This window comes from Lepus europaeus, chromosome 20 (genome assembly GCF_033115175.1).
Source record: "Lepus europaeus isolate LE1 chromosome 20, mLepTim1.pri, whole genome shotgun sequence".
In the NCBI taxonomy this organism is placed as follows: Eukaryota; Metazoa; Chordata; class Mammalia; order Lagomorpha; family Leporidae; genus Lepus; species Lepus europaeus.
In genome coordinates, this window is record NC_084846.1 from 45,137,116 (window position 1) to 45,155,853 (window position 18,738).

Below are 18,738 nucleotides of genomic sequence, written 5' to 3' on the forward strand. Positions count from 1 at the left end.
TGTCTCTGCGAACATCCCTCAGAGCAGAACGTCTTATTATAAAACAGCTATTTTCTAATTCTATTTTTGTTATAAAATTTGACCTAGTTACGCAAATTGTTTGAGGCCAAGGCCATCCCTCATGAGGGAAACCAGATCAAAAGCAGCTCTCCCCTTCCGATGGTGTCTGATCTGATGTGCGTGTCTCATCTCTCTCCCCTCCACGCCTGCCCCTCTCCCTCCCTTTGCTCTGTCCAGGCTATCACGATGGCCATCTTGTGATCCGCTGGTTCTGGGCTGCGGTGGAGCGCTTCAACAATGAGCAGAGACTAAGATTACTTCAGTTTGTCACAGGAACATCAAGTGTGCCCTACGAAGGCTTCGCAGCCCTCCGAGGAAGCAATGGGCTTCGGCGTTTCTGCATAGAGAAATGGGGGAAAATTACGTCTCTCCCCAGGTACAGAGGTCCTGCCCGCCTTTGGGAAACCCCCTGAGGACGGCAAAGTGCACTCAGCTACGTGGTCGGCCTTGGGGATGGAATCCCTTCTTGGCAGCCAGAGAACTGTTAACTGAGTGGTTAGTGACAAGTATAGGTGAAGTGCCTGATGAAGACCGTATTCTTAGCAAGCTCATATTCTTAGCATGAGTCAGTTATGGGAAGCTTTCGGATCAGTACATAACCCAACGTAATTTAAAGAGGAATGTCTAACTTGGGGGGAGGAGGAAGGCAAGGACATTGGTGTGCAGATGAAGGAAGCCCAGGTAAGCCTTCCAGCACCGTATCTGAATTTATCCAGCATTTCCACTTAACCTAGTTGTATATTCATATATGTGTTGTAGCTCTCCTACTAAATTTTTTTTATTCTTTCTTTTTAATTTTTTTTGACAGGCAGAGTGGACAGTGATAGAGAGAGACAGAGAGAAAGGTCTTCCTTTTTGCCGTTGGTTCACCCTCCAATGGCTGCCACGGCCTGCGTGCTGCGGCCAGCGCATTGCGCTGATCTGAAGCCAGGGGCCAGGTGCCTCCTCCTGGTCTCCCATGGGGTGCAGGGCCCAAGGACTTGGGCCATCCTCCACTGTTTCCCGGGCCACAGCAGAGAGCTGGCCTGGAAGAGGGGCAACCGGGGCAGAATCCAGTGCCCCGACCGGGACTAGAACCCAGTGTGCCGGCGCCGCAGGCGGAGGATTAGCCTATTGAGCCATGGCACTGGCCACTCTCCTACTAAGTTTTAAAACACATGAGGACACGATCATGTGTATCTCTAGGTCACTAAAGTGACTTCTATGTAGTAAGCTATCCAGGAAATTATTGTGAGATAAGTGTGGAAAAGAAAGCGCTGGGGCTCTAGCAAATTGTATAGACTACATTCCCCATGCCATGAGTTTTAATCCCAACACTTCCTGGGTTCTTTCTAGGCCACTTTGGGTGACTCTTAGGAGCACTAAAGAGCTACTTCTGTATAAGTTCTATAGGAATAAATACAGCTTCAACAAACAGAAGAAAACATTATCTTCTTCTAACATGCTGTGTTGTGAGAATATGGAGCAAAGACCTAATCCTGATTGAGGTGCCCAGGGAAGCCACCACAAAGAAACTGGCTCTTAGGTGAGCACTGGGAGGCAAGAACTAGGGAGAAGGGGAATTCCAGGCTGAGGAGCAGCATGAGCATGACTTGGAAGATTCAGGAAGGATCACTGAGCCAGCATGGAGGACAGGGTATCTCTGGTGATATCACAAAGGATGGCTTTGAGAAAGGTAGTTTGGTGGGCCACCAGGAAAAGATACTGCTGAGTCATCTCTGCTTTATTTAATGGCACACTAGACTCACTGCTTTTGTTATTTGGGAGAGGGGGTACAGAATGGGTATGATTTACATATTTGTATTGGAAGCTTTGAAATATATATTCATATGATTAGCCCACACTAATAACCTATCAGGTTAACATTGGGCTTATGAATACATTCTTCACATCTGGTCCATGGCATGGGTTTTGGGGGGAAGCAGGGACTTTGTCCCGGGACAAGAAGACTCCAAGAAACAGCTGCCTCTGAGAGGACAATAAAACTGACCCACTGAATTGGAACCTTAACCCTTCTCCCTTATATAGTTGCTGAAGATACAAGAACCTTAAAGGCATTAACTATGTGCTGAGGGTAAAAAATAGATGAGAGTCTGGCCAGGCCACATCAGGAAGCCATGAGGCTGGCAGGTGCACAAAGCAGATTGAAGGTGACTCAGGGCTTTCCAGGGACTGCGGGCCACAGTGCACAGGGCTCATACCCAGGAGAGGTGGCTTGGTTGACTTTTCCTCAGATCTTCCTTCTGCAGAAAGGAAAGGCAACTGGCTTCTCAGATGAGAGTACTAGACAGTGTCTCAATGAAACCTGGCTATAGGCCAGACTAAGTTAAATCTTTACATTAGCCCAAGTTTTTGCCTTTCAAAACATGTGTGAGGATTAGGAAAAAAGGACTTTCCAGGTACTGGTTTGGGGATGTAATTTTATGGTGCCTGGTGAAGAAATTTCCTATGCCATTGTAGCCCACATAGAAGAGAGGTGGGCCTGTCACTGAGGCTGAGGTCAAAGAACTGTAAGTCTAGGGTATTATGGGCCATCCATGTAGACTTACAAAGGAGGCTTGAGGGCATCACCAGGGAGCCCAGAAGGAAAATGGCAACAAACTGAGGGGCTGAAGAGAAACCAAGGGGAAGAGCCATCAGCTTGAGCTGGTGAGGGTAGGACATGGGCTTCTGCACTTAGGGACCAAGAGGTTATTGACAAACTTGCAAAAGAGCAGCTTAGGCGGTAAAGAGAACAAGACCCCATCTGAAGAGAAGGAGGCAAGGGGAAGATACAACTTACATAACTGAAAAACCAGCAGCAAAGAGTAGTGATTGCTGCCTCTTTAACTCACTTTGAAAAGGTTTCTAGTGGAAAAGAGCAAGATTTTCTTTGGCCTTTCATTTATTAGCATTTTAATCAATACTTTGGGAAAAAAAAATAGAAGAAACAGATCACCTGTGTGGATGGCACAGGTTAGAAAGGTATACATTACAACTTTGGCACAATCCAAGTCAAAAAATTATTCCAAATGCTGGAACCTTAGATTGACACTCTTAAAGTGGAATTTCACATGGTATGACAGATGATCCTTGCGGGGCTCCCAATCACTAATTGCACAGGATAAGAAGGGGGTGATTCACTTTCCTGCAGGTCATGTGGAAAAAGCCAGGATCTTAGGTCACCACCAGTATGACATGGTCCATAAAGTCTTTACCATGATCATAGCTACATTATTAAGAAAATTTTATGTTTCGTTAATGAGTCACAGGTTAACAAAAGGCATTTATGTGTGTTTCATGGTTGATCCTTCCAATAACCCTCTGAGGTGTACACAGCATGTATCATTATCCCCATTTTACAAGTGAGAAAACTGAGGCTTAGGAAGATTAATAGACTTTCCCAAGGTCATAAAGCTGATAAGTGCTAGACTGGGATCAGAGTAGAAGTCTTCCAAGCCCTGGGTCCATGCTTGCTCTACCATCCCACACTTATCTGACATCACTTGGTCCAGTACACTGGGAATCAGGTAAGTAGATGTTCTGTGTTGTCAGAACCACACCCGGAGGAAGGAGAATGCTCAGGAATATAGAATCGTATCATGATTTGATTGTATTCATTCACTCTATTGACAAATCAGAATTTATCTAAGGCAGTTAACTAAGACTGTAGATAAATACCATAAATGAACTAGTGAAGAAACAGGCCCTTCCATTTAGGTGTTATTTTCTAATGCTTTGTCTTTAATCCCCCAAATAATCTCATACATAATTAATTTATTTCCAACTAATTTGTAAATGTGAGATTTTTTTCCTGTAATATTTCTATTCATAAAAGTCAGTTAAAATGGCTAACGGGTATTTGCAGGGTGGTTAAGATGCCCACATCCCATAATGCTCTGGGTTCAATACCCAGCTCCACTGCTAGTTCTAGCTTCCTGAGAATGCAGACCCTGGGAGGCAGTGGTGATAGCCCAAGTGATTGGTCTTTTGTATCACATGAAAGACCTGAATTGGGTTACCAGCTCCCAACTTTGGCCTCAGCATGGGGCAGCTGTGGTTATTTGAGGAATGAACCAGTAGATGAAAGTTGTCTGTGTCTCTTACTCCCTCTCTCTCAAATTAAGTGATGAATTTAAAAAATTACCAGAGGAAGAAAACCAAGAAGATAACGTCTGCTCATATCTTGCTCTTAGTTAATTTAGCTCATTCCAAAGCTCACTTGGGATTTTTCTGCCTTACTTATCTTGGTTAGCCATAGCCTAGCATATGGTGTAGTTTCCATCTTTCTAGAGCTGCAAGGGGGAAGGGACACAGGGAGATGGGGCAGAGGTGAGGACCAGTTCCTGAAGGCCAGCGATAAGCTGTTGGCAGGAGGCAGAATGGATGCCTGGCAGACAAACATAGCAGCAGGCTCTCCAGATTCTCCCTGTGCAGATGAATCCCCCTTCCCCCTCCTCTCTTCCCACCTTCCCCATCCTAAAATGCATCTCTCCCATGCCCTGTGTACTGCGTAAGCCTGGTACTCAAGCCCCACCTCTCAGATGCTGTCGTTACATCAAATCTCCACCCTTTACCCATCAATCCTTAACATTAAAACTTCAGAGTTTAAACAGCGGCATGAGTTCGGGGAGACAAATCCTGCTCAACCCATTATATACTGCAATTGCAAAATTAAGTTGGTATCATGGAGTTTATCACTGGGTTTGCTATTATGGTTCTAGTGAAGTATATTTTCCTTAAAAGGCAAACCACCCATCTCTGGTTACTCCATTCCCTCAACTCATCTATTTGTGTCCAGAAGGCTATGGCTGCAAGTTCACAGCACTTTATGGTTGTCCTAAATCATGGTCCTGCTCACTTTTGACTCCCAGTTGATTCCAAGCTTCAGACCAAGTCACAGATATACTCAAGACCAGTTGTATCATTGATCCAAACACCGTAACCAATCTTTTCTTCCCCACTCAGGGCACACACATGCTTCAACCGATTGGATCTTCCACCATATCCCTCCTACTCCATGCTGTATGAAAAGCTGTTGACAGCAGTTGAAGAAACCAGCACCTTTGGACTTGAGTGAGGAAGCAGAGCCTCGCCTCATGTTTTCCTGGCCAGTGACCCCATCACCCCTTCTGAGATGATACCCATCTTCCTTTCCCTTAATCAACTCTCCTTTGGTTTTGGTATTCCATGATTTTTATTTCCAAACCAAATCAGGATTGACAAAAGCTGTGCATGAAGAACTGCCTTCTTCTAAGATCTAACCTTCAGGCTTCTGTCTTCTGTTTTCAATGAACTGCTAGCCTGTATGCAATATTAAAAAACAGCTGTCTCAAGGTCTGTGTATATCTCCACATACCTCCATTACTAACAATGAAATATGAATGCAAGTTATGCTACATTTGACCAAATGTTAATAAATGTTTACTTCCATTTCTATTATTTAAGGGAAAATTTGAGCATTAAGCATTCCAAGCTTTTATACACCCATGTCTTCTGAGCAAAGTCACCATTTTTTATAATTTCCAACAACCAGCTCCAGAACTAGGCGCTGATCAGCTCTTTGTTTTCCTCCCACTCTACTTTTTCCTGTGCATATCATCCATCCAAAGGACAGCAGTGGCAAAGCTGAGATTTTTATACATTCAACTCATGATTTACGCGTGGCATCAGTCTCATCAGCTGGAACTAGCCTAGACATATGGTGCAAATATGACACTTCTAACAATTAACAGTGGCAAGAAAAACACCTCCTGCTGATGTGCATCCCAGGAGTTGTGGGGATTGTGGGCTCAACTTGAGTTCAGAGAAGTCTAGGAGGGGACGCGCCCCTAGAAAACACCCACCACATGAGAAGCACAAACCTGTGCACTTGTCCTAGAAGGATCTTCCTGATTGATGGAGCCTGAAGAACAAGGCTTCCACCCCGTGGTGTTGTGTGGGATGTTGTAAAGCGAATGGGAAAGGGGGAAGAAGGACCTATTTCATTGGTTTCTGTACTGTTTTGTTTCATTCAGTCTAGTGACCGTTCTCCATGAAAGAAAAAAAATGTACAGATAATCTTACGACTTTTGTTAAAGCCCAGTTGTACTTGCTTGGCAGACAATTTTTTTCATTTTCCACTTTGATATTGGTCTTTATCGTGTTGTTCCTTCTGTTTTTTTATTTTGAAAATTGTGGTGTTCAGGTTCCTTCACATCTGAATGTCTGGGGACCACACTGACGAGAAGATACAGAGAGTGATGGTGCTTGTTGGGGATCAAGGGCAATTTAGTACTTCTTCACCTGTAGCAGTCCTCCTGGGGCAGAAACATAACAGCGCAAAGGCGCATTGATTTGTGTCAAAATATTCAGTTTCTCTTAGCGTTCAGTAAAAAATATCTTGGAAAACTTTGTGTTTTCAGAAAAATAGTTGCAGGCTCCAAAGACAGCCTAGCATCCTCAATTACATTTCAAATAAACCCAACCATAATGGCCGTTTGCTATTTTTCTAACCTTGTTATCTATGTTGTCTAAAATATGTCATAAATGAAAGTGTTTTTCTTCACTGGGAAAAGAAGAGCTAAAGAGACTCACTAAGTAAACCTCACACTGTTGTTTTCACTGTATTAAAACAAGGGGGAAATGTGAGAAATATAAGGTGAGGTTAATTTCATATGAAGCCATGCCTGCCATCCATGACTGCTCATTGGACCAGTTTGTGTCTGGACAGTGCATTATTTGTGTTCCCTGCACTCTAAAGCATCCTTTGATTCAGAATTACTTACAAAGTGCAGAACCCCCGCATTGCAGAGAACCTGTTATCAGTCAGGGACTATGTATTGTAAAAATTTAACCTTCTATTGTTATGAAAGAATGTTTGCCATGATCCAATCGAATGTGTAGATTATATGACACAGAATTCGGGAGATAGACAAAATCAGTACACTTTTCAGCATTTGGAAAGTAATGGATTCCAATAGGTTTGTTCATTCCTTATGAAAACATAAGCATTGTGCAAGTAATTTCACCATACTCTTATTCTAACTCTTTGAACAGCATCTTTCATATGGGGAGCCGCTTTCATCTTGAGATTTTGGTGACATAAACATGTAAATACTCATTAATTCAAGTAGTCAGCTATTTTATTGGGACTCATACTATTTGCCAGGCATTACAAAGAGTGGAGGCTGCTCAAAAGATAGTCAGCTCCTGGAGAGAGTTACAATTTATATTAATATTTAATTAATTGTATTAATATGTATTCTACCATATAAAGAAGAAATGAGGTATCTTAGAAATTATATTCAGATTGATAACATGGGAATAAATGCATTTTCAACTAACTTTTCCTTATTCAGCAACAAGGCCATGGCTCTAGATGCATCCAAGCAAGCATAACATGAACAGTATTTCAGGAAAGTGCAGAACTCTGTAAGGAAGTCCTGATGTCAGAGATCCCTGAAAGAATGTGAAGCTTGCTGAACAGGGCCCCAGTGACTGCTCACAACCTTGCATAGAATCCTCAGGAAGGAAAGCAAAGAGAAGAGGAGCTCAGAAACCAGTATGGAGAGATTCTTGTTACCTTATATATAAGTTAGATTTTAAAATTACTCCTTATTTTATATATAATATATAGATTTTAAAATTCACTTTTCATTATATATAGGATGAAACAGTAATGGAGTTAAATTGACCAATTAATTTCACCAGATGGAGGTATAAATCACCCCAAATTGTATAATTCAACAGGTAAGGCAGACCTATTTGTTACCATCTGCAATCTATTTTAATTTAAGGCACAAGTTTTCTTCATGGAGGCAAATTGTAAAACTAATCACTTATAGGCCACAACCACCTAAACAGAATTTTTTAGACCTAGCTTTACTAAGAGTACAATGGCCTTAATTAGGGACAAATAAGAACAATAAATAAAATTTATGCTGTAAGTTGAAAAAGTACTTTTGAGATATTATAAGGATATCACATTTTATTCTCTAATATGAAGATGATAACCCAAAAATAGAAATTGATTCTGCAGGGTCAGGAGAAATACTCTATTTCTGCTGAATTCTTTCTAACTTTCTTTGTTCGAGGGTACTTCAAAAAGAGCTAGTAGAAAATTAAATTTAAAAATAAGTTTATTTTGGTGCAAAAATTTTTTTGAAATCCAGGAGTAGTTTTTTCCTAACACACGTTTTCCAGGAGCTTTTTGAGTACCCTAGCATATAAATTGGTAGAGACTCTGAAAGGTTTTTTGTTTTTGTTTTTGTTTTGTTTTGTTTTACTGCGATCACTATTGTAGCACAAAAACTGGGAGGTGGTGAAAGAGAAGTATATGACTTTTTGACAAATTTCAAATGTGTGAGATCTAAATTTCTGTCCTTTTAATACCTGATCATATGTCCTTTAACAGGAAATATACTTGTGTGGCAAGCCAATGAGCTGAGTTTTCTAGGACAGTTCTAAAGTTACATCCATTGCATTATTAACCCATGGGTCAAACCATGTGTCCAAAATTTCTTTCTTGTCACAAATGTTTTCCCAGTAAAGACAAAACACTTTCAAATGAAAGTAGTTAGAACTTTACATAAAAATGTGGTGCTTTATTATTATTAATTATGTATTTCAGTGTTCATTATTAAAACTACTGCAATACTATATCATACAAGTCTGGGATGGGTGTTCCAGCCATCATAAAGTCCAAAAGAGAAAGTGTTATTTTCCTGTTAGTGACATGTAGTCCCTTTGTTCTAGTAGAAAAAAAAAAAAAAAAGGTGCCTAGAGGTAGTACATAGAGTAAATACTGTTCCATTAGCCTACTTCCCGCAGCTTCCAGTTATCTAAGGGAATGTCTAAAACAATTTTGTTAAAAAGTCTTTGTTCTAGTCAAAAGCAAGAGAAGTCCACATTACTGGGCTGATTTTGCTCACATCCACAAGAGAAATGTCACGTGATACTCAGGCCTCGCTTTCTCTTTCATCAGCCACCTTCAAGGAATGTCAATAAACTCACTTTGCTATGGCACTGTGTATGCGCCTTATTGCACCTGGAAGCTTCGGGTACCACCTTGCAATTTCCACCCTGCCTGTTTTCCCAGTAGATATGAGCAATAAAGCAACAAAGAAGGCTGCCAGCTGCTAGGAGGAACAATTCTCCCCAAAAGCAATTTCTCAAAGAGGCATAGCATGCACTCACACATCCAAAAATAAAGGAACAGTTTTTTTGGCAATGTCCTAGGGTGTGCCTATGAGAATGACATACAAACCACTTGGGCTTTATTTTGAGAGTGTCGCTTATGTAAAACCCAGCGTACACTGACCTGCATGAATTTCCACATGTAGAGATGCTTCTTCAAAGGCTTCAGGACCCAGTGTGACCTTAAGACAAGGGTTACCACTTGGCAAACACATAGTGCCCTGTGGTGCAGATCACAATCTCCCAACGTTGAATGGCGTTAGCTCCTTCCATCTTCTAGATGACTCTGGCTCTCACTGGGTGGTTACAATCTGATATGTTCTTTAAAGAGAAAATATTTTATTATGGGAGAAAAGTGTGGGTGAGATTGAGAGTAGGAAAACTGATAAACTGATTTTTAGATAGACATATCAATATTGCATATTTATGTACCTGCTGGATTTACTCTGGATTGACTCTAATGGAAGATAACAAAGTATAAGAGGAAAATTATCCTAAACCATTAACTGCTATAGAGGAGTACATTATATTATTTTGTTTTATCATTTTTCTGAAATCAAAATTTGTATTCAGAACACCTGATTTCTATGGCCATACTTTCCCAATACACCTGTGCTGACAACTCACTAGTAACCATATGCTATAAGGAAAAACAGTGACACCTACACAGCTCACTTTCTTCTTCTTTTTTTTAAAGAATTGTTTTATTTATTTGAAAGAGTTACAAAGAGAGGTAGAGACAGAGAGAGAGGTCTTCCATCTGCTGGTTCACTCCCCAGATGGCCGCAACGGCCAGAGCTGTGCCAATCCGAAGCCAGGAGCTTCTTCCAGGTCTTCCATGCGGGTCCAGGGGCCCAAAGACTTGGGCCATCTTCTACTGTCCCAGGCCATAGCAGAGAGCTGGATCAGAAGAGGAGCACCTGGGACTAGAACCGGCATCCTGTGGGATGCCAATGCCTCAGGCCAGGCCTTTAACCCGCTGCACCACAGTGCTGGCCCCAACACAGCTCATTTTCAGATGTAGTTTATGTATGTTTAGCGTTGGTGGTTCTTTACTAAAATAAATGAAATTATGAGAACCCAGGATAACCTCATCAGTCTTGCAGAAATCATCACATTTATGTCTGGGAATAGACAGATGCTTTTCTTTGATATGTTTATCTTGGAGATAAGGACTCCGAGAGAAGGAGAGTTGATGCTCAAAACCACCAAGCTTTATCTTGGGAGCTAGTGGTATGCCCTATCACAAAATACTTCTTGGGGTCCTGGGCTCCCAGGTTTACCATACTCATTAGGCAATTTGCCAGGGTGATGTGTGTGTGCAGGAGAGGTGGAAGCTAAGAGTGAAATCCAGGAAGGCACAGAGGGTATGTATCCACCAAAGAAGGATGCACTGCTGCCTGCCCCCATGGCTCCCTTGTGTGGCTTTGCTGTGGCTGCTGTTATGTGCCACAAACTGCGTGACTTAAACAATGATGGAGGATGAGATCAAGGTGTGTTAAGGGGAAGGGGGTTCGTTCTATCGAAGAGTTATGAGAGACATTCTATCCTATTCCTCTCCCCTGGCTTCTGGTGTTTTCCTGGCAGTGTCCAGCATTCCTTGGCTACAGAGCTCTGCCTTCACTTTCATATAATGTTCTCCCTGTGTGAATGTGTTAGCACATGCAATATGGGTGTGTTATATGCATATAATCCACAGGAATATTATTTGGTTTGCTAATTATTATTACTAGTTTTTGTCAATTTTAAACATAACCTAAAACAAAACTCTGAATTTTTCTTTCAGTAAGTGATGTATTTTGAGTCTGTATTTTGTGTATACAATGATTAGGTCTCCTTGGTGACTTATTGTTTTTTAAGATTTATTTATTTGAAAGGCAGAGTAACAGAGAATGAAATCTTCCATCCACTGGTTCATTCCCAAAGTGGCCACAAACTCAGAAGCCCAGAACTTCATCTGGGTTTCCCAGGAGGATGACAGGGGCCCAAATATTTGGGTCATCATCCACTGCTTTCCCACGCATATTAGCAGGGAGGTAGATTGGAAGTGCAGCAGCTGGAACTCAAATGGATGCTATGACATGAGATGCTGGTGTCACAAGCAACAGCTAACCTGCTGCATCCCAGTGCTGGGCTGGCCCCAGTGGCTTATTTTTTAGATAAATATGTAATGGTCTTGTTAATCTCCAGCAATGTTCATCTAAAATTACAGTAAGAGTTAAGTGTGCATGCCCCACCTATTGTGTAAACATCCATAAAACCTTAACCTAGTAAATAGAAAATGTATGAGGCCGACGCTGTGGCAAAGTGGGTTAAAGCCCTAGCCTGCAATGCTGGCATCCAATATGGACACCGGTTTGAGTCCTGGCTGCTCCACTTCTGATCCAGCTCTCTGCCATGGCCTGGGAGGGCAGTGGAAGAAAGCCCAAGGCCTTGGGCCCCTGCACCCACATGGGGGACCTGGAAGAATCTCCAAGCTCTTGGCTTCAGCCTGGCCTAGCCCCATTTGTTGTGGCCATGTAGGGAGTGAACCAGAAGATGGAAGACCTCTCTCTGTCTCTACCTCTCTCTGTAAATCTTTCAAATTAAAAAAAAAAAAATCTTTAAAAAAAAGAAAACATGCAATTTTTCTAAGCACAGAAACATTTACGAGAAAATTATTACATTCAGGATACAAATAGTGTTTCAGTAAAGTGCCAAACATCTCGCTGGCTCACATTTCCCACTGCCCAATGAGCATCTCTGTTCTGTGGGCTAACAGACATATCGAACTTGTGTCAGCAAGGGTTAAGGTCAGGAAAGGAGAACACTCTGAGTGACTGGAATAGGGATTTATTACAGGGATAAACCTTACAGGGGCCCACGCCCTGGCTCACTTGGCTAATCTTCTGCCTACAGCACCGACATCCCATATGGGCACTGGGTTCTAGTCCTGGTTGCTCCTCTTCCAGTCCAGCTCTCTGCTGTTGCCCGGGAGTGCAGTGGAGGATGGCCCAAGTGCTCGGGTCCCTGCACCCGCATGGTAGACCAGGAGGAAGCACCTGGCTCCTGGCTTCAGATCGGCTCATGCGCTGGCCATAGCGGCCATTTGGGGAGTGAACCAATGAAAGGAAGACCTTTCTCTCTCTCTCTCTCTCACTGTCTATAACTCTACGTGGTAAATAAATTTTTTTAAAAATTTTACATAGTTGTGGAGGCTGATGCATAAACGTGGATGCTTTCGCATTTATTTGGCCCGAATCAGAATTGATGTCAGAGGTGAGGCAGGAAAGAACCAGGACAGATGAATCACAGAAGGGCAGGTTGAATCTCAGGAAAACAGACCGGAAGCCACTCTATTTCTCACTGCTCCAACCTCAAAACCTTAAAAACGTGGAGAAAGTTGGCTCTTTTCTTTGTGGCACTGCACACATATATGGTCTCCCCAACCCCTGTCTCCCTTCCTCCCTTTCAAATGAACACATTTTTAAAGAAAGAATTCAATAGTTATTTCACATAATATGCAAAAATTAAGGTTAAATGGATCACAGACACAAAAAGGATGTAACAACAAAGCAGAGAGGATGACATAGAGAATAGCTTTACAGCTAGGCAAAGATTCCTTTTTTTTTTTTTTTTTTTTGACAGGCAGAGTGGATAGTGAGAGAGAGAGAGACAGAGAGAAAGGTCTTCCTTTGCTGTTGGTTCACCCTCCAATGGCCGCTGCGGCCGGCGCATCTTGCTGATCCGAAGCCAGGAGCCAGGTGCTTCTCCTGGTCTCCCATGCGGGTGCAGGGCCCAAGCACTTGGGCCATCCTCCACTGCTAAAGATTCCTTTAACATCACAAGAAACACTATCACAGAAGGACAACTCGATCGACTACACTGCAGTCTTCTGCCCATCCAAAGATACTGTTAGGAGAAGTGAATACACTGGTAGGAAACACTTAAACACATGTATCTGCCAAAAGATTTACTCACTGAGTGTGCCAAGAACTCAATAAAACTCAATTTTAAAATGAGCAAACATCCTGAACACGTGCTTCAAAAAGATAAATTGCCAATAAGCACATGAGATAGTATCAGTAGCATTAGTCACTGGGGAAATAAAAATTTAAATAATAGTACAGGGGTTATACACTCACTAGGATAGCTACAATTTTAAAAATCGGTGAGTACCAGGTATTGGAAGGATCTGGGGTATCTGGAAGTCTCCTATACTGTTGCTAGGAATGTAAAAGGTTATAACCACTTTTGAAAACACTTTTGCAGTGTCTTAAGAGTGTAATCATGCATTTACCCTGTGACCTAGCAATTCTACTTCCAGATATTTCCCAAGAGAAATAAAAACATTTCCACACAAAGATATAGACAAGAATAGTAGCTTTATTCACAATAGCCCCAAACTGAAAACAGTCTAAGAATCCATCAACAAGAGGCTGGGTAAATGCAGGGTGGCGTAGTGAAACCACAGAATCCTACCCAGCACGAGGAACTTCATACATAGACAACCACATGGCCAAATCTCAAAGACATTATGAGTAAAAGAAATCATACGCAAAAGAGTAATTTGTATATGACTACATTTATACATTTATATGGAGCTCCAGAATAGGCAAAACTAATCTATGCTGATAGAAGCCAGACCAGAGATTGATCTGGGAGTGGAAAGCATGGAGTGAAAAGTAGCCCAAGAGAAACTTCCAAAGCCATGGAAGCTCTCATTCCTTCATAAGGTGTGGCTTCCATGGGTGTTTGCACTTTCAAAACTGGTGGAATTCAATGAATTTAAACAATGTCTCAATTAGTTGTTTTTATAAATCCTGTTTGCTTATATTTATAATTTTTTATTTGTCTAGTATTGTTCTATGTTCCTTTTTTCTCTCACCATTTTTGGATTAAATTTTTTTTTATTATTTCATGTCCCTCCTCTGTTACCTGCTTATCTGGGTTTTTGTTGTTGTTGTTATTTTAGCTGTTACTGTAGTGGTTACAATTAAAAGTAAGTGCTTTTTTTAAAAAAAGATTTATTTATTTGAAAGACAGAGTTACAGAGGGATAGAGAAGGAGACAGAGACAGAGAGATAGAGAGGGAGAGAACTTCCATCTGCTGGTTCATTCCCTAAAGGGCTGCAACCGCCAGGGCTGGGCCAGGCTCAAGCCAGGAGTCTGGAACTTCATACGGGTCTCCTACATAGGTGGCAGGGACCCAAGTACTTGGGTCATCTTCGGCTGCCTTCCCTAAGCATATTAACAGGGAGCTGGATTGGCAATGGAACAGCTGGGCCTCAAACCAGTGCTTATATGGGATGTGGGTGTCAGAGGCAGCATTTTAACCTACTGTACCACAACACCAGCCTCAAAGTACGTACTTTTATTAAATTCCAGAAAATACTAAGGCTGTAGCCTTAGCATTTGTTCCCTCCCTATTTTGTGCTAGTATTTTAATTCTCTATACATGTACAACCCATATGGCATTATCTTTACTGTTTTATACAGTTCATATTATTCATATCTGGCAATGTATTATTAGCCTTTGCCATTTTCTTTATTCCTTTAGACACCTTTCATTTGGGAGAATTTTCCATTTGCCTGAAAAACTGCTTTTGGAATTTCCTTCGGTGTAGGTCAGCTGGTGATCCTAATGTTTCTTTGTTATAAAAATTTCTGTACTCAATTTTAAAGAATATTCTTACAAGGTCTATCACCTAGGTTGACAGCTAATTCTTTCCATGCTTTGAAGCCTTTTGAAGGTGTTTGGGCTCCCATTGTTTCTTCAAGAATAGGCCCTCATTTGCTCTTTTGCAGGTTACAGAACTGCTTTCTCAATTTTTTTCTCTTTGTCTCTGTGTCTCGGTGGTTGACTGTGATCTGCCTACATATGATTTCCTCTGCTTGACATCTGGCTCATGGTGTTTCTTAACTTCATTTTTGCTGTTCATTCATTTTGAATAATTCCCAGCTGTTGTCTTTGCAAAGACTGCCTCATTTACTTTTTTTCTCTCTTCTTTTTCAGATTCTCTGATTACTCAGGTGTCAGATGTTTTATCACATGGGTTTCATCCCTTTTCTGAACTTTATGTCCCTTTATCTCCTGTATTTCATTGTGCATATTTTCATTATTAGGCTCACTACTAATTCTGGCTTGAGTTGTATCCAATCTGTTAATGAACTCATCATTCCAGCATTGCTGGAGGCTGAGCTAGCTGGCAGCTGAGTAACATCCTCCACCCATCGTCTCCACACAGGGACGTCAATATGAGCAGCTCTCCAACAACCAACCTAGCTTTACAGGAGCCAGGTGAGACACTGCAATGCCAGCTTGCAGTATCATAAGAAAAGATGCATGGAAGAAGCCAGGAAGGAGAGAGTTGCCTTCTTCACCTCTCCTTCAACTCCAAGCAGCATAGCTGAGAGAGAGAGAGAGAGAGAGAGAGAGACCTCCTGCTTGTGGAAGGGAAAAGGAATTAAACCCAGGCCTTTGTACCAGGCCCAGCACCGTGAAGAGTGCTGGGGAAAAACCCCACAACTCCTGTCCGCAGGCCAGTATCCACAGACTGAACCCCTGGAACTGCTAGCCAGCCAGCCGAGGGGCTGCCTCCACCATTCCTCCCTCAATCTGGGGCATCACAGATCACAGGGAGACTCCACCTGCTGCAAAGTGGGCAGAAAAGTGAGCACAGAGATACTTGATGGCCTTAGAAAGAAGGCAGCTAAGGACACAGCACTGCCATCTGCCTCTTGAGATCAACCCTGAACCAAGAGGACCCTGCTCAGCGGGGGAAGCGAGAGCATGAGGTAACCTGCAATCCCCACACCGTAGACGCAGGAGGCATTGATATCTGGAGAAACCTTCGGTCCTCATGGCCCCTGAGCTCATTTGAGGGAGCTGCTGGGTTACCACACTGGGACACTGCCCTAGAAAAAGAGTCCAGCCCATTATACCCTCTCCCACCCAGGCTCTTGCTGCAAAGAGCCACTTAGAGACCTTGCCCAGCTGGAGTCCTGTGGAGCAGCAAGGGCAGCTGCTCCCCAAAGCTCTAGCAGGCCAGCCCCGTGAGCCACCCAGGATGCCTAAACCACTCACTGTCAACCCCAGCCCGCAACCAGGCAAGCAAGCCTGAGCAACCAGGCACTGAGGCCACTGGGAAGTCGCACCCACCCTCATGTGGCCCCAGGAAGTTGAGCAGTGAGTTCTCAGAAGCTCAGCCCACTGAGCTCCTGAGAAGCAGGTGCTCAGCCCCACCTACCCTCTCTTAGCTCTGGGAAACAGCTGAGAAGACCTCCATGGAGTCTCCATGGAGCTTTGAAAACTGACAGGCGCCCTATCTGGGCACACCAGTGCAGCCTGGCCCCACACAGCTTTCAGATACTGACAGACACCCCACTCTACCACTGGGCACACTAGGCCACATCCACCTGGGCTTATAGGTTGGCCCTCCTCTCACACAACCAATAGAAACTAGTGTCTCCCCCCCCAACACACACCACCACATGGTAGACCACACCCAGAGCCACCAGCAAACCAGCCCTACCCAACGGAATTACATCCAAACTGTGTAATCCCACAATCCCTGAGGCAAGGCCACTGAGACCCCCACAGGCATTGCCAGTGCTGACTACAGCTGAAGACACTTCGTGCACACTAAACTGAAACACCTACGGGAACCGAAAAAAACATACATACCCAACAAATACCAGGGACATGTTGTCAGCTGAAAGTCTTTTACTATAAAAAGCAATGTAGAGGCACAAAAAGAATGAAAAAAACAAAGCAAGTTAATGCCTCCAAAGGAATACAATAACTCAAGCAACAAATCACAGAGAAATGGTAATTGACTAATTTCCTGACAAAGAATCCAAAAGAATGACTTTAAGGAAACTTAATGATAATTAATAAAATACAGACAGAGAATTCGACCACATGAGAAAGATAATTTCATAATAGGAATGAGAAATGTAACAGATTGAGATAATAAAAAGGAATCGATAAATTAAAAATAAAGTTGAGAACCTCAACAGTAGAGTTGAACTAGCAGAAGAATTCCTGAGTGTGAAGTCAGTTTTTTTTAAATAACCCAGATTAAAAGAAGAAATAAACAGTTTTAAAAGAATGAAGGAAGTCTTCAAGTGTTACGAGACACTGTTAAGTGAGCAGATTTTTGCATTCTGGTTCTATCAGAAGGAAAGAGGAGGGACAGGCATAGAAAGCCTAGTGATTGGGATAACCGCTGAAAACTTTCCAAACCTTGGGAAGAATATAAGCATCCAGGGTCAGGAAGCCTGCAGGACTCGTGTTAGACCGGGGCAGAAAAGATCCTCTCTGAGGCACATGATAAAAACAGAAAGAAGGCATCAAGGCACTCACGAGGGAGTCACCATGATGGTCATGGTGTTTTCTCAGTATAAACCTTACAGACCAAGAGAGCATGGTGAAAGCAAAATTTGCCAGTCAGGAATACTGTATCCCAAAACGCTATCCTCCAGAAAGGAAGGAGAAATAAAGGCTTATTATGCCTGGTTAAGGCTGAAGGGCTCCTCACGACCAGACCAGCCCTGCAAGAAATGCTTAAGGGAGTCCTACATTAGAAGTGAAAAGGGGGCCGGCGATGTGCCGGTTCGAGACCCAGCTGCTCCACTTCCAATCCAGCTCTCTGCTATGGCCTGGGAAGCAGTAGAAGACGGCCCAAGTCCTTGGGCAACTGCACCCGTGGGGGAGACCCGGAGGAAGCTCCTGGCCATTGCAGCTATTTGGGGATTAAACCAGCAGATGCAGGACCTTTCTCTCGGTTTCTCCCTCTCTCTCTGTAACTCTACCTCTCAAATAAAATCTTAAAAAAGTGAAAAGATAGTAAATACCATCAAGAAAATGCACAAAGGTCCCAATCTCAAGAGTGGAGCAGATACACAAAAGAGAAAGACAAGACAACGCAAATGGCTCGCGTGTTCATTTTACTTGTTCTAGATTCGAAAAGCTATATATTTTTCACCTGCATTCATTAGAACTACAGTTCTGTAGGATTTTTAGATCACTCTTATCACCTTGAAAACGGGATGAGCGGGGCGGGGAGGAAGGGGACCGGGAAGCCGAGGCCACGGGGAAGAGTGGGTCCCCCGTGGGGAGGGGACGGATTCCGCCCACGGCGCGGCGGCCAGGCGTCCGCGAGGGGCCGGCACCGCAGACCGATGGCGCTGCGGGCGCCGAGGCGCGGGACGAGGCGGGACGAGGCCGGAGCAGGGTTGGGGTTCGCACGCGGTAGCTTGGGGTGCTGATCTGACCTCGCAAGTCTGAAGTTCCGTTCTGGGCCTGGGCACACAGACTGTATTCGGGAACGTGAAGTCCAGCCCTAAGTGCGGGTGAGAGCGCCTGGAAGGGCCAATCCGCACACCGGCGGGCGATCGGGCGAGGGGCCGGCGTGCGGTGAGCTCCCGCTCCATTCCCTCAGAAAACGCCTCAGCGGACCGCGGCGACCCTGCCGGCCTCGCGGGGCCCGCCCTCAGGGCTGCACCTTCTCCCCTTGGGCTGCAGGGGGCGCGCGCGAG

The 18,738-nt window shown here is 43.5% G+C and overlaps 1 protein-coding gene and 1 long non-coding RNA gene across 2 annotated transcripts in view; one reads left to right on the forward strand and one right to left on the reverse strand.

Annotated features, from left to right (window-relative positions):
• The window catches only part of HECW1 (HECT, C2 and WW domain containing E3 ubiquitin protein ligase 1), a 221,318-nt gene extending 216,199 nt beyond the window's left edge, over window positions 1–5,119 (forward strand). Inside the window, exons 26-27 of the mRNA XM_062178407.1 lie at window positions 238–436; window positions 5,008–5,119. Of these exons, the coding sequence (XP_062034391.1) occupies window positions 238–436; window positions 5,008–5,119 (311 nt within the window). The remainder of the gene's footprint in view (window positions 1–237; window positions 437–5,007) is intronic.
• An 854-nt stretch (window positions 5,120–5,973) lies between these two features.
• LOC133749200 (uncharacterized) lies at window positions 5,974–18,598 on the reverse strand. The gene is made up of 3 exons (XR_009864572.1): window positions 18,475–18,598; window positions 9,341–9,537; window positions 5,974–6,338 (listed from the first exon to the last, which is right to left on the reverse strand). It is a non-coding gene; the product is annotated as an uncharacterized LOC133749200 (long non-coding RNA).
• Between the last annotated feature and the right edge of the window lie 140 nt (window positions 18,599–18,738).